Raw genomic sequence first — 17,176 nt, forward strand, 5'->3', positions numbered from 1 at the left:
TCGCACGGCCGGTGTCCCGTCTGTGCAATCAGAATCGTTCGGTTTCCTTGATCTATCAGCTGAATTTATATCATGTACGTACCATTTTGGAAGATGGAAATCAGAGTGTTTGCCAAAGACATTCATGTTAACTGTACAACCCTATACTGAAGACATGAAAATCAACAAACTCAAGTCTGCTTGCATATCAGTGACAGCTTCGAATGATCGAAGGGCAAGGTCACCACCGGATTAAAGAAAAGACAACCATGATCTAGGCCTACTCACAGCGTTTTACGCTAGAGATACGGAATGTTATTGTTCACATTTGGGATGTTTGGGGCCACAAAATCAGAAGTCAGGCACACTTCCACAGAGTTTTCGAAAGGTGAGCATCAGAACTGTTCACTTTTAGTGATCTGGTCGTGCAGTTGTGTACGTTCATTCATGAATAACGCCTCCCGTAACAGCGCCACAAAGTACGCTTCGAAGGGGACACTGATGGCACAACCGGATCATCCCAAGTAAGTCTAAATATCTGTCCAAATAGTTTAAACAGACTTCATTTCACCACGCTTATCCTTTTACGTTAAATCAAATTGAAAGTTGCGAAAGTGGTCGGGTGCGTCACGCTCATTGGGACCCTCACTCTATTGATCAGTAGTCGTACATTGTAAATGGATATAGCTTGATTATATAATGTATGTAGATGCTCTATGCATGACTTATATATAATGCAAACCAAATTTGATGCGTGTGACTATTTTGTTTGCTTTAATAAAGTGTTTGTAAATATCTCTCGTTCTCATTAATTTCTTCAGTTCTGCCTTGTAGTTGCAAAATGAATGACGTCTCGCGATTTTTTATGAATTAAAAAAGTAGTCCCGGTGTGACAAAGGTCACGGTTATCCAATCAAAACGAATAAAATGATGAAACCAACATACAATCTTTGTACCAGAAATAGGAAGGTATTATGGAGAATGCTTAGATAAATTGTCAGCCCTATCCTCGATGTTTCAACATGCGTAGCTCCAATCAGTTTTTCAGAATTATACCCCTAATGGTTTGTGGTCTGTGTCAACATTCAGCCCTGGCACTGCCTGGATGCATCACCGTATTGGTTACAGCATCAGCCCATACATCAGAAGCAGACATGTTGATAACCAAGATTAAAAAAGAAGGATTTGGATATGTGTGTCAGAAAATATTTCTACTCAACGAAGGTTATTTTCAGTGCAGAGTTCAGAAACATTTTGTAGTCATGTTATTTTCATCTAAATATTCATAGCTCTGCTTCTATAAACATTTATTTATTAGAGAACTAATACCTTGTGATGAAAATATCAAAATAGAAGATCTTGACTGTATTCATAGAAAGCACAACTCAATCCATTTGGAATAACTTCAAAGCTGTGTTTCCATGTGACTTAAAAGCATAAACGTTTGATGAAGGGAGCCAACCTTGGACAATTCATTCAAAAGCATATTGATCAAGTCAAGATGGCAGCATTGATGCTGAGGTCAGGAATACCCAGGGAGAGGAGGTATGTCATATCAACATCAGCCAATCATAAGCAGTTTCTAGACTTACGTTTTTACAGTATCAATGATTGACCTTCAATGTTCACCAATAGTATACAATCTCCAGCCATTCAGACTTGTGTAAGTGATCTTCAATGTCCACCAATACAATCTCCAGCCATTCAGACTCATATAGTGTGTATGTGACTTCAATGTCCACCAATATAATCTCCAGCCATTCAGACTCATATAGTGTGTATGTGACTTCAATGTCCATCAATACAATCTCCAGCCATTCAGACTCATATAGTGTGTATGTGACTTCAATGTCCATCAATACAATCTCCAGCCATTCAGACTCATATAGTGTGTATGTGACTTCAATGTCCATCAATACAATCTCCAGCCATTCTGACTCATATATTGTGTATGTGATCTTCAATGTCCACCAATACAATCTCCAGCCATTCAGACTCATATATTGTGTATGTGACCTTCAATGACCATCAACAGTATACCATCTCGAAGCATATATTACTTGAATATCAAATGTGAACACATCACTATAGAATGGAAGAGAATGTTGTCTAACGAACAGATTTACCACCCACATGTGCTATTTTGAAATCTTCAAAATGAAAACCTTATGTTGTTGTCGACAAGGATAAAATATACATCCTCTTATATTTCAACACATAATGTGTTTGCAGTGGCAGCCCATGGCATTTTGTCAAAATAGAAACCCAACTTTACAGCCATGATATAATATAAAGCAACAAAATAATTTCCAGAACCATAAGAATTCTCAACTAAAAGCAGAGTCTGTGAGGGGCATTGGGGTAGCCTAGTGGTTGAAGCGTTGGCCTCATTATGCTGGTGTCATCATAGTGCTGGAATATTGCTAGAGATCAACTACAACATGAAACATTAACACAAAATGAGATATCTACTGATGATTTCTTATTGCAGATGTTGTGTCGAGTGACATTGTGTCAAGTGACATTGTGTTTCTTCCTGTGCTGTGGCACATGACATTGTGTTTAGTCTGATGTTGTGTCATGTGCATTGTGTTTAGTCTAGTGTTGAGTCACATGACATTTTGTCTAGTCTGGAGAAGTGTCACGTGACATTGTGTCTAGTCTAGTGTTGTGCCATGTGACATTGTTTTTAGGCTGGATAGTGTCATGTGACATTGTGTCTAGTCTAGTGTTGTGTCATTGACATTGATTCTTGTCTGACACTGTGTCTAGTGTTGTGGCAAGTGACATTGTGTCTAGTCTGTGATTGTGTCAACTGATATTGTGTCTCGTCTGGTGTTGTGTCATGTGACATTGTGTCTAGTTAAGGGTTGTGGCAAGTGACATTGTGTCTAGTCTGCATTGTGTCTAGTCTGGATTGTGTCAAGTTATATTGTTTCCAGAATGGCATTGTGCCAAGCGACATTGTGTCTAGTCTGTGATTGTGTCAACTGATATTGTGTCTTGTCTGGTGTTGTATCATGTGACATTGTGTCTAGTTTAGTGTTGTGGCAAGTGACATTATGTCTAGTCTGGGATTGTGTCAAGTGATATTTTGTCTTGTCTGACGTTGTGTCTCGTCTGGTGTTGTGTACCATGACATTGTGTCTAGTCTGGTGTTGTGTACCGTGACATTGTGTCTAGCCTGGTGTTGTGTACCATGACACTGTGTCTAGTCTGGTGTTGTGTACCGTGACATTGTGTCTAGCCTGGGGTTGTGTACCGTGACATTGTGTCTAGCCTTGTGTTGTGTACCGTGACATTGTGTCTAGTCTGGCTGTGTCTGGTGTTGTGTCACATTGTGTCTAGTCTGACTGTGTCTGGTGTTGTGTACCATGACATTGTGTCTAGTCTGACTGTGCCTGGTGTTGTGTCACATGACATTTTGTCTAGTCTGACTGTGTCTGGTGTTGTGTACCATGACATTGTGTCTAGTCTGACTGTGTCTGGTGTTGTGTACCGTGACATTGTGTCTAGCCTGACTGTGTCTGGTTTTGTGTCACATGACATTGTGTCTAGCCTGAGTGTGTCTGGTGTTGTGTCACATGACATTGTGTCTAGCCTGAGTGTGTCTGGTGTTGAGTCACATGACATTGTGTCTAGCCTGAGTGTGTCTGGTGTTGTATCAAGGCTCGTGACGTGCCTGGTGTTGTGTCACATGACATTGTGTCTAGCCTGAGTGTGTCTGGTGTTGTATCAAGGCTCGTGACGTGCCTGGTGTTGAGTCACATGACATTGTGTCTAGCCTGAGTGTGTCTGGTGCTGTATCAAGGCTCGTGACGAGCCTGGGACAGGGGCAGAGCTGACTGCTGACCAATACTTCCACCGTGCAGGTAACATAAGCTGGACTGGAAATGGCCCTCTCATTATTGTTGCCTGATTTGTAACTTTCAATCTATTATTATTCTCAATGAGTTTCAACTTACAAATTGAATTTGGAAAACGAGACTTCATTGTTATTAATTTCTTCAGACAAATCCCATGGCACAGTGCTCTGCCTGTGATTTCCCTGGCTTGGTCAGGCCCTCCTTTCTGAGGTCTCAAGAAGGAGGTCTCAGGTGTTCTTGTTCATTATAACTGTTCATCTATGTCTGGAAACTGTAGCAAAACTGATCTATTATTAGGCGGGTTGTTATACACAAAATGCGGCAATTACGGCAAACATAGAATAATAAATTTGATTACAGCTGAGGACAACAAGAGTCATCAGAAGATGACAAATCACCCCAGCAAGTCCGACAAATTCGAAAGAACAAATTATCTGCCTGTTAAGTCCACTTGATGAAGAATTTCTATCTGATCTGTCTGTCAGTATACAAGAGTAAAAATATAAATTCTAACAATCCCTAAATAGCAAAAAGCACCAGATGACAAACTGGTCACATGTATGCATAGTTTCAAGGAAGAATACCTTTTAGTTTTAAAGATGTAGTCAAAGTCAAACGTCTTGCCATGGAAACAGGTAAAAAATATCAAAATTCCTAAATAGCAAAAGACACCACTTCAATCCCTGAATAATACATGTTCCAAGTTTGATTCAACACTGTTGAACATTTTTTTACTACTGCTCCAGAAACGACACCTTCCTCCATTTCAGCAAAGTCTAACTTGTGTCCATGGATACATGGAAATTTTAAAACATTCCTAAATAGCAAAAATGAAAATTTTAAAAATTACAAAATATCAAAAGGCACCACTTCAGTATGTGACTGATAGATTTGTCAAGTTTTGATCAAATACACTGAATGGTTTTCGGAAAAGGAAATGATTATGGAAAGACAGACGAACGGACTGGCTAATCGCTATATCCCCTCTGCATTATATGCTGGGGGTATAACAAATCTTGTTTAAATACATAATGATGAGAACTTGAAGGTGGTGTTAATCAACAAGGGGTTGACAGAGAAACTAAAAACCTGTGGATAAGTGAGGTGAGGTGAAATAGAGTTTTACGTTGCATTCAAGATTATTGCACTCATATAGCAACGTGCATGTGTGGGTGAACTTGCAATTTGTAGTGCTTGACCACTGAGATACAGCTTACAGTCTGTAAGGTTCTGCACCACATATGCCTTGGTGTTACAGTCTGTAAGGTTCTGCACCACATATACCTTGGTGTGTTACAGTCTGTAAGGTTTTGCACCACATATACCTTGGTGTGTTACAGTCTGTAAGGTTCTGCACCACATATGCCTTGGTGTTACAGTCTGTAAGGTTCTGCACCACATATACCTTGGTGTGTTACAGTCTGTAAGGTTCTGCACCACATATGCCTTGGTGTTACAGTCTGTAAGGTTCTGCACCACATATACCTTGGTGTGTTACAGTCTGTAAGGTTTTGCACCACATATACCTTGGTGTGTTACAGTCTGTAAGGTTCTGCACCACATATGCCTTGGTGTTACAGTCTGTAAGGTTCTGCACCACATATACCTTGGTGTGTTACAGTCTGTAAGGTTCTGCGCCACATATGCCTGGGTGTTACAGTCTGTAAGGTTCTGCACCACATATACCTTGGTGTGTTACAGTCTGTAAGGTTCTGCACCACATATGCCTTGGTGTTACAGTCTGTAAGGTTCTGCACCACATATACCTTCGTGTGTTACAGTCTGTAAGGTTCTGCACCACATATGCCTTGGTGTGTTATGGTCTGCCAAGTTTCTGAACCACATACACATTGGTGTGTTACAGTCTGTAAGGTTCTGCACCACATATGCCTTGGTGTGTTACAGTCTGTAAGGTTCTGCACCACATATGCCTTGATGTGTTACAGTCTGTAAGTTTCTGCACCACATATGCCTTGGTGTGTTACAGTCTGTAAGGTTCTGCACCACATATGCCTTGGTGTGTTACAGTCTGCCAAGTTTCTGCACCACATACGCCTTGGAGTGTTACAGTCTGTAAGGTTCTGCACCACATATGCCTTGGTGTGTTACAGTCTGTAAGGTTCTGCCTCATGCACAGATGTGTTCGTGAGATGGTGGATGTCGCCACTTTGGTCAATCTGACTTTTTCAAATCGTTTTGATGGATTATGCGGACAAGGTTGATGTGACAGTAATGAACTATTAGAAATGGAAATTATTACAGCAGTGATGACATTAGCATCTTTATCCCATCAAATGTAAAATAGATCACATTAATAGTAAAAATGTTCTTGAAAATCACACTCCATTTTCATAATTACTGTTACAGCTTCCTGACAATGGCAAATTATTCATGTACTTGGAACAGAACACTTGTGGATGCTTTCTGAGGTCCCTGGTTCTCCCACACAGGTCAAGGACTGACAAGGTCCTTTGTCTGTACATGATGTACAGTGAGACACCCAGCTGTTATAACAGAACGTCAAGATGCTCCTATCATGTTCATGTCAGTGTCAGGGAAATATATTGTGCTGAATTAAACTGCATAATATGTATCAATCATCCATTAAATTGTTTAATATCATATTTTACACATTGGTGTGTTACGGTCTGCCAAGTTTCTGCACCACATACACCTTGGTGTGTTACAGTGTGCCAAGTTAAAAAGCAGGGGGAAAACAGTTCAACAGCTGAGGTAAGTTTAGGTCTGACGAGGTGAGGTGAGGTGATATGGGGTTGAACGTCACGTTGAAGATTATTGCACTTATGTAGTGACGTGTATGTGACGCGCATGAAGGCGTGTTTGTGTATGTGTGTGCATATGTGTGCGTGCATGCCAGTCTTACTGTGCTTCTGTACTTCTGTTGACTAAGGCATCATACCAAAAGACATAAAAATATGGTACTTGTTTTATCCCCTGAGGGACAGGCAGGGTAACAACAAGTACAATCTTTTAATGTATTTAGGTATGACTCCTTTTTCAACAGAAGTACAATGCATTTTTTGTCATGAATTGACTGAACTTTCAAGAGATTTGAGCCATGCTTCATGCAACCACTCTTGACCTTAACCCTCAAAGGTCTTTATAAATTCTTATTGGAAACTATCTATACTCCGTCGAAGAATCATGTTTATTAAGTTTCTTCAATCTGAGAGAAAGTTTCTCATTGTAAACTAAGGTGGTGTTACAAATATGATGACTTCATACCAAACTGTCAAAACTAAGAGGCCAACATTTTTATTTCATTATGGTTTATTTTTTCATGTGATCTGTAGTGCATGACCTTGACCTGATACAGAGGTCAACCAAAACCAATGCAGTTGTGATCCCCACCTTGAGATCATAAATAAAATTTTGTCCAAAATTAAATTACACAATGAGTGACCTTGACCTTTAATGTCATTCATTCATGCATAAAATATGTTCCAATGTTATAAAAAACTATCAGGCATGAAACCGCTAACATCTTTTGAACCATGGCTCCTTCATTTTTGACCATGCATTAACTAACTGAATTGTCAGTTAAACACCTCTTGACAATGATGGAACTTCTTTTTTTCCAACTTTAATTTACTTTGATGATGGAACAATTTCACAAAAGTCCATATGTTGCCAGCAGTAATCGATTCTATACTTGCAAAGTCTGTAGCGAAGGCTAGCGAATGTACTACAGGCAATACGACATGGAAGAAACCATGTGGAATTAACACTGACATAATTACATCAAGCAGCACTATTTCTTTAATATATATTTATTTATATGTCTGTTATTAAACTAAACTTATAGGAATAATTTAAGATTAATGTGATCTACTAGCAGGTGCTAGGTTGTCACTACTACTATAGTAGGTGTTGACTCTAGCACACACAGGAAAAAATGTGATATGGCCATCATTGTGACGTTACGGCATGGGTGGTTCCGAGACTACTTGGGGTCAACTAATTGTGTGCAATTGACAGTGAAGGGGACGTCTGTTGAAAATCTGAAAATTTTAGTTAGTGTGATTGAAGCCAAATACAGGATTTATGGCAGATATGTAATAGAGGTAGAAGTTTCGTGAAAATTATATGTGATTTATATCTTTTCTGGATCAGAATTATGTTGGTTCATAATAGGCCCATCCACATGAGCAAGCAACATTAATGTGTGTTAATAGATGTGCTCAAGTTGGTCCAACATGAATTGCATATTTGCCCCAGGACTTTTCACACCCGAAGCCACAAATGAGTGAGATGTATGTGCCAAAGGCACAGGGACCATGCTTCATGTGAATCTGCTTGCCCTCGTAGGTTTTCAAAAAGGTTTTGGTTCTAAGTTTCTTTGAATGTTAGTGTAGCAGGACGTGGAGTCATCTCACAGATGACATCCTTACCTTGTCAGTTTGCTGAAGGGGTTAACCTCTTTGGTCATATGGGACAAGGCGTCCAACTTCGGATCAAAAGGTCCGTGGTTCGAATCCAATCACGGGATCCGGAAATTTTATGGCCGCTACATTGGTGCCTAATGTGGGGGTGAGCATGTTCATATTAAATTTGAGCAAAATAAGCCTAAGTACCCTACTATGCGGCCCGGGACGTGCCTTCTGTTGACGGGGGAGTATGTAGCAGGGCGTGGAGTCATCCCACAGATGACATCCTTACTTTGTCAGTTTACTGACGGGGTTAACCTCTTTGGTCATATGGACAAGGCGTCCGACTCCTGATCAGAAGGTCCGTGGTTCGATTCCCATCACAGGAATCTTATATTTTATGGCCGCTACATTAGCCATGGCTTCTAATTCAAAGATTAGACACCCGGTCCACACACAGGTCTGTGCACATACAAACAGGCGGTTGTGAAAAACATCCCATTGCTGTAGTGGCAGCAGTCAAATCTGAGCAGAAACAATAGGGGCCCATGTTATGGAGCTCATTTCAAGGAAACAACACTGTAATTAGTGAGTCTCCTGAACAGGCTTTAGTAAGTAATTGTTTGTTTGCAGTTTAATGCTGCACTCAACAATATTGCAGCTGTGTGAAGGCGGTCTGGAAATAACCAAATCTTTACCAGATAATCCAATGATTGACTGACCACTCAATTCTGTTAGTCACCTCTACAACCAGCATGGATTGCTGAAGACCAGTTCGAACTCAGATCTTCACTGACTGATGATTCATGTTTCAAGATATCGGCTGCAAGTTCTGTGACAGGCTACACTTCATGTGACACGTGTGAGCAAACTAGTGTTAGGGTTAGCTTGGGGGTGGGCTGGCTGACGTATCTTCACAGCGACACAATTTCCTACATCTTGCCAATTCTCACAAAAATGACTTCAGGTGATAAATACAACATCATAATCAAGTCCCCCCTCGCGGCGCACGCTGACAATATTAACTGCCCCGGACAGATTAACTGCATCCTCATATGTTGGTGGTTATCATCGTGGCCAGTGGACTGAGGCAGCGTTTCTTTAAACTCATCCACTGTAGTACACAGCTCTGCAACCAATGACAAATCTAGATGTACGATCTTATATCAACCAATCATTTGATATTTGGAGGGTGAGTATGGGATTTAAATCGAATAGAACTTCAGTGAAAATTAATTTTGTCTCACTTATGACAAAAACTAGAAAATGTTTGCGAATATGTTGGATGTCCTGAATTTTTTGTGTGTTTCAGGTATTACAACAAATGAGAAAATATGGCTGAGAGAGGTCTTGATCTACTACCGGGTTACCCATATCCCTGTTAGCTGACCCTTCCCAGCTACCCAATCGTCACGATATGGCTGAAATATTGCCGATGTGACGTAAAGCATTAACTCACTCACTCACTCCCAGCTACCCGCTGTACGTCTCCAGAGTTGAGTACAAAATGTCCGATCAGGAATTGTTTTACTTAAGGTCAGAAGGAATGCGTGCATCAACAGAAAAAAATGGGAACATTTGTGACTTACAGTGTAAACATATTGTAACTGTCATTAATAAAACAATATATCATGTGCCTAACCATGACTGCAGGTAGACCGCTAGGCCGGTAGACCGGTAGGTACTCTTCCTACTCAGGACCAGCCTGACCTGAGTACCCGAGTTACTCGTCCCCGCTGAACTAGAAAATGATAGTCTCCTCCTTTTGGAGAAGCAGTACTGTATGTCTTGAACACGAGACAGAAGAATGATTGTCATTGTAACAAAAATCAAAATAAATTCTCCGAAATGCAAAATGTCATGAGTCTAAAAGGTTGGGGTAAGATTTACATTTTACATTACAAGACTCCACACAATGGAAGGTCAACTAAACAAGTACATTGACCAACACTGCCTTTGTCATCATACAACTTCAGGACAGGATGTTTATAAATCCTACTCAGTATGAGAAAAAAGAAGACTTTTAAGATATTTGTCAAACAACTATGCCCAATTGTTTATTGGTGAACCAAATTGTGTATTTCCTGTGGACAATGCTTCCAGATTTTATATATTACCACTTCTTATTTCTTCTAATTACAGCAGAACCCATAAACCAATTTTCCAGAAAACTGGCCTTACATTATAACCGAATACTGAATGCATTATTAACATTCACTGTGTCCATGACAGATAAGGTCCTACCAACTCCGCTCACAAACACCCCACAGCCTCACCAACTCCACTCACAAACACCCCACAGCCTCACCAACTCCACTCACAAACACCCCACAGCCTCACCAACTCCACTCACAACCACCCCACAGCCTCACCAACTCCACTCACAAACACCCCACAGCCTCACCAACTCCGCTCACAAACACCCCACAGCCTCACCAACTCCACTCACAAACACCCCACAGCCTCACCAACGCCGCTCACAAACACCCCACAGCCTCACCAACTCCACTCACAAACACCCCACAGCCTCACCAACTCCACTCACAAACACCCCACAGCCTCGCCAACTCTACTCACAAACACCCCACAGCCTCACCAACTCCACTCACAAACACCACACAGCCTCACCAACTCCACTCACAAACACCACACAGCCTCACCAACTCCACTCACAAACACCCCACAGCCTCACCAACTCCGCTCACAAACACCACACAGACTCACCAACTCCACTCACAAACACCCCACAGCCTCAACAAATCCACTCACAAACACCACACAGCCTCACCAACTCCACTCACAAACACCCCACAGCCTCACCAACTCCACTCACAAACACCCCACAGCCTCAACAAATCCACTCACAAACACCACACAGCCTCACCAACTCCACTCACAAACACCCCACAGCCTCACCAACTCCGCTCACAAACACCACACAGACTCACCAACTCCGCTCACAAACACCCCACAGCCTCACCAACTTCCCTCACAAACACCACACAGCCTCACCAACTCCACTCACAAACACCCCACAGCCTCACCAACTCTACTCACAAACACCCCACAGCCTCACCAACTCCACTCACAAACACCACACAGCCTCACCAACTTCCCTCACAAACACCCCACAGCCTCACCAACTCCACTCACAAACACCCCACAGCCTCACCAACGCCGCTCACAAACACCCCACAGCCTCACCAACTCCGCTCACAAGCACCACACAGCCTCACCAACTCCACTCACAAACACCCCACAGCCTCACCAACGCCGCTCACAAACACCCCACAGCCTCACCAACTCCGCTCACAAACACCCCACAGCCTCACCAACTCCACTCACAAACACCACACAGCCTCACCAACTCCGCTCACAAGCACCACACAGCCTCACCAACTCCACTCACAAACACCCCACAGCCTCACCAACTCCACTCAAAAACACCCCACAGCCTCACCAACGCCGCTCACAAACACCCCACAGCCTCACCAACTCCGCTCACAAACACCCCACAGCCTCACCAACTCCACTCACAACCACCCCACAGCCTCACCAACTCCACTCACAAGCACCCCACAGCCTCACCAACTCCACTCACAACCACCCCACAGCCTCACCAACTCCACTCACAACCACCCCACAGCCTCACCAACTCCACTCACAAACACCCCACAGCCTCACCAACTCCACTCACAAACACCCCACAGCCTCACCAACTCCACTCACAAACACCCCACAGCCTCACCAACTCCACTCACAAACACCCCACAGCCTCACCAACTCCACTCACAAACACCCCACAGCCTCACCAACTCCGCTCACAAACACCACACAGCCTCACCAACTCCACTCACAAACACCACACAGCCTCACCAACTCCACTCACAAACACCCCACAGCCTCACCAACTTCCCTCACAAACACCACACAGCCTCACCAACTCCACTCACAACCACCCCACAGCCTCACCAACTTCCCTCACAAACACCCCACAGCCTCACCAACTCCACTCACAAACACCCCACAGCCTCACCAACTCCACTCACAAGCACCCCACAGCCTCACCAACTCCACTCACAACCACCCCACAGCCTCACCAACTTCCCTCACAAACACCCCACAGCCTCACCAACTCCACTCACAAACACCCCACAGCCTCACCAACTCCACTCACAACCACCCCACAGCCTCACCAACTCCACTCACAAGCACCCCACAGCCTCACCAACTCCACTCACAACCACCCCACAGCCTCACCAACTTCCCTCACAAACACCACACAGCCTCACCAACTCCACTCACAAACACCCCACAGCCTCACCAACTCCACTCACACACACCACACAGCCTCACCAACTCCACTCACAAACACCACACAGCCTCACCAACTCCACTCACAAACACCCCACAGCCTCACCAACTCCGCTCACAAACACCACACAGCCTCACCAACTCCACTCACAAACACCACACAGCCTCAACAAATCCACTCACAAACACCACACAGCCTCACCAACTCCACTCACAAACACCCCACAGCCTCACCAACTCCGCTCACAACCACCCCACAGCCTCACCAACTCCGCTCACAAACACCCCACAGCCTCACCAACTCCACTCACAACCACCCCACAGCCTCACCAACTTCCCTCACAAACACCACACAGCCTCACCAACTCCACTCACAAACACCCCACAGCCTCACCAACTCCACTCACAAACACCACACAGCCTCACCAACTTCCCTCACAAACACCACACAGCCTCACCAACTCCGCTCACAAACACCCCACAGCCTCACCAACTTCCCTCACAAACACCACACAGCCTCACCAACTCCACTCACAACCACCCCACAGCCTCTGTCCACACATGAATAGTCACAGCAGTCTTGTGTCAGCTGTCATGCAAACCTTTCACTAAATAACCTAGATTCCAGTTCTATCAAATCCTCTTGTGTGTCTGATCGGGCCTTATAACAAGGATCCAGCAAGGTTAATTGTCTGTGTGACCAAGCCTGCCCAGATCAGGAACGTCTTCCCGCCCAGCGACCCTCGGGCCAACTCTGACACTAAATCTGTGACTTCAATTTAAGGATTACCAGATATAGAAGCTGTGTTCTCTTGGGTCTGGGATCTGTGACATCTCGCATTCACACAGACCACCAACTCATTTAGTAGACGGCATCATCCAAAACACAGAAAGCTGGAATGACAAAGGCATCCAATGGGTCTCTCTCATCTGACTGGACACAATTACTATACATACATCTCTATTCAGGTCCGTATCTACCAACATTCCCTGATGTACATACTGACATGAAGGCTCTCAGGAATGACAAAGCATCCAAAGGGCTTCTCTCATCTGACTGGACATGAATAACAAGAAAGACATTTGATGAGTGATGCAATCCGGAGTCATCATAGCACAAAGAACAGTGTGACAGAGATCATAAAGTGCCATTCAGCCTTAACACACTGTCTCTTCCCATTACAGACTCAATGGAGGAGGTACATACACTTGTAAAAACATCAAGCATCACTTACAATATATTTCCATCTGAAATAGCCATTTTACAATCCTGTATTTATTTTTCTGTGAAAATGATTCGTTTTTGTACCAAGTGATGTATATATGCTGAAATGTCTTATGACATGTTTTGTCACTGTTTCAGTGCAGCAAGTTGGTTAACCATCCTTTACATTACATTGTCTGCTTCCTGGATCTGGGCCCCGTTCCACAAAGCGATCTTAGCGCTAAGTCGATCGTAACTCCCATACTTTAACATAGACTTACAACAGTCGTAGCACTAAGATCGCTTTGTGGAACTGGTCTTCACACAACTCCAGCAGGGGAGGGAGGACACTGGACTTTTGTCAAAATGAGAGCAGTTTCATGAATATGCAAACATTTCCCAAGGATTCATGGAGTGTGGGTGTTTGTTGCTTAACACTCAGCAAAAATATTCCAACCACATTTACCATATTCGACATAATAAGCGCCCAGGGCGCTCTCAAAATTAGAAATAGGGGGCTCTTATGAGAATATCATTTTGGTCAAAAACACAGAGTTTAAAGATAAATTTAGTGGTTTATGTTGACAGCCTGAAATGTTTATGTACGACAGATATAGTTTTCCAGAATTTAATTGCCAATAATAAAGGGTGCATATAACACACAAATGTCTATTATACGCGAATAGGGGAAGGAAGGGGTGTGTATTATAAGCAAATAGGGGTCGGAAGGGGTGCTAATTGGGATTCTTCACCAGCCAATATATAAGCAAATCTCGCCGTGGGCGCTTATTAGATTGGGGCGCTTGTTACGTCAAACACGGTATGTTATGTAAATAATTGAGCCTGGACCAGACAATCCAGCAATATTCCAGCCACTTTATGTTGACCTGTAAATAATGGAGCCTGGACCAGACAATCCAGCAATATTCCAACCACATTTATGTTATGTAAATAATTGAGCCTGGACCAGACAATCCAGCAATATTCCAACCACATTTATGTTATGTAAATAATTGAGCCTGGACCAGACAATCCAGCAATATTCCAACCACATTTATGTTATGTAAATAATTGAGCCTTGACCAGACAATCCAGCAATATTCCAACCACATTTATGTTATGTAAATAATTGAGCCTGGACCAGACAATCCAGCAATATTCCAACCACATTTATGTTATGTAAATAATTGAGCCTGGACCAGACAATCCAGCAATATTCCAGCCACTTTATGTTGACCTGTAAATAATCGAGGCTGGACCAGACAATCCAGCAATATTCCAGACACATTATGTCGACCTATAAATAACTGAGCCTGGACCAGACAATCCAGCAATATTCCAGACACATTACGTCGACCTGTAAATAATTGTGCCTGGACAAAACAATCCAGCAATATTCCAGCCACTTTATGTTGACCTGTAAAAAATCAAGCCTGGACCTGACAATCCAGCAATATTCCAGCCACTTTATGTTGACCTGTAAATAATCGAGGCTGGACCAGACAATCCAGCAATATTCCAGACACTTTACGTCGACCTGTAAATAATCGAGGCTGGACCAGACAATTCAACAGTATTCCAGCCACATTATGTCAACCTGCAAATAATTGAGCCTGGACCAGACAATCCAGCAATATTCCAGCCACTTTATGTTGACCTGTAAATAATTGAGCCTGGACCAGACAATCCAGCAATATTCCAGCCACATTATGTCGGCCTGTTAATAATCAAATCTTGACCAGACAATCAAGTGATCAACATTGTGAGCAATGATTGACACTTTTGGAGTTCAAAGGCACACAATCCAACAAGTCATCCATTTCATCGCCACTTATGACTAGAATACCTACGGACTAATTCTAAACCCAAAATCCCCACACAGGATAGGACACACGCAAGTTCTGGATGTATGTACAATAGGACTGTATATATCTCTATTTAGGTCCGTATCTACCAACATTCCATGATGTACAATAGGACTGTATATATCTCTATTTAGGTCCGTATCTACCAACATTCCATGATGTACAATAGGACTGTATATATCTCTATTTCGGTCCGTATCTACCAACATTCCCTAGAGTACAATCCTTGTGGCCGTAACCTCATCTCTGTCTTGGGTCAGTCATGCTCCTCATCAATTCCCAGTGACAGTAATCTACGTAGATCTGACCATCACACTGCCAACATCAATCCCAGTAGTGGTCAGCCTCATCGAGAGGTCAGGACTTCCATTTATCATTCTGTTGGATCAGGAAGTGCATTGAATGTCTGTATCCAGGAGATTAGAATTGGCTGATGTTTTGAAGCACAGGACCGAGGGACAACGACCTGCCCATTACCATCACTCTGAGGACCATCACGAGGAGGACCATCACGAGGAGGACCAGTCTCAGCTGTTACCCGTTAAGCATAACAGTTATTTTGAATATATTTAATGTATATTATATAACATTTATACTAAGTTTTTAATTAAGTTTTCATATAATAATTAGATCCTCAGCAAGTGCTTTTATTAGTTATCTTGGTGTAACATTTATACAAAATTTCATATAATTATAGAAGAGCAAGTAATACATATTAGGATCCATGAAAAATTCAAATACAAAATATTAGTAGTTTCAGTTACAGCTTTTTAGATAGATGCTAGCCTAAGGTAATGAGAACCCATCTCCAAAACATACTTTTCAATAAAGACAAAAGTTAAGTCAACATAGTTAAATAGTTATCATGATATAACATATATACTAAGTTTTCATATGATAATTGGATCCACACCTAGTGCTTGTATAAGTTATCCTGGTGTAACATTTATACAAAATGTCATATAATTATAGAAGCATTGCTGTGGATCTAATTATTATATGAAAACTTAGTATAAATGTTATATCATGATAATATCATCACTGCATTTCAATTCTTCCCTTAAAAGACTAACTACTTATATGATTTATGACATATACTGCAGAGTAGGCCAATATTCCAGCAAAATGACGGCAGGGGACACCAGGAAATGGGCTTCACACATTGTACCCATGTGGGGAAACGAACCCGAGTCAGCATGACGAGCCAACGCTACCCGACCGCCCCTTATAGCCATTTGTGAGTGTGGTAGAAGGAATTTATTGGATGGTGTCACTAAAAATGCTGATAGTTAAACAAAAGAAATCTCAGAAAATAATCACAGATTTTCAATTTAATTAGAAGAAATATGCAATCATTTCTCACTAAAGATCAAATCCTCTTTTCACATTATTTTACGGCCAGTCATTAATGGTTGCACCATGTCAGCAGAATGGCATCATTTGCTCAAGTCATTCATGTGACAAACGATTGAAGAAAAACACAAAACCGTTTAAATCTTAATGGTAACCACTGATGCCTCAGGGTTAAACAGCATCTGTGATACAAGATACCGTATTCGA

General features: G+C 42.4%; 1 protein-coding gene across 1 annotated transcript; it reads left to right on the plus strand.

Moving 5' to 3' along the window:
* Window positions 1–10,458: 10,458 nt before the first annotated feature.
* On the plus strand, window positions 10,459–13,116 carry LOC139462627 (mucin-2-like). Its single transcript, XM_071244459.1, has one exon. It carries the CDS (start codon window positions 10,459–10,461, stop codon window positions 13,114–13,116), a length of 2,658 nt encoding a protein of 885 aa, XP_071100560.1.
* Window positions 13,117–17,176: the final 4,060 nt, after the last annotated feature.

Source organism: Haliotis cracherodii, unplaced genomic scaffold (genome assembly GCF_022045235.1).
Source record: "Haliotis cracherodii isolate W230 unplaced genomic scaffold, xgHalCrac1.p SCAF_15, whole genome shotgun sequence".
Taxonomy (NCBI): Eukaryota; Metazoa; Mollusca; class Gastropoda; order Lepetellida; family Haliotidae; genus Haliotis; species Haliotis cracherodii.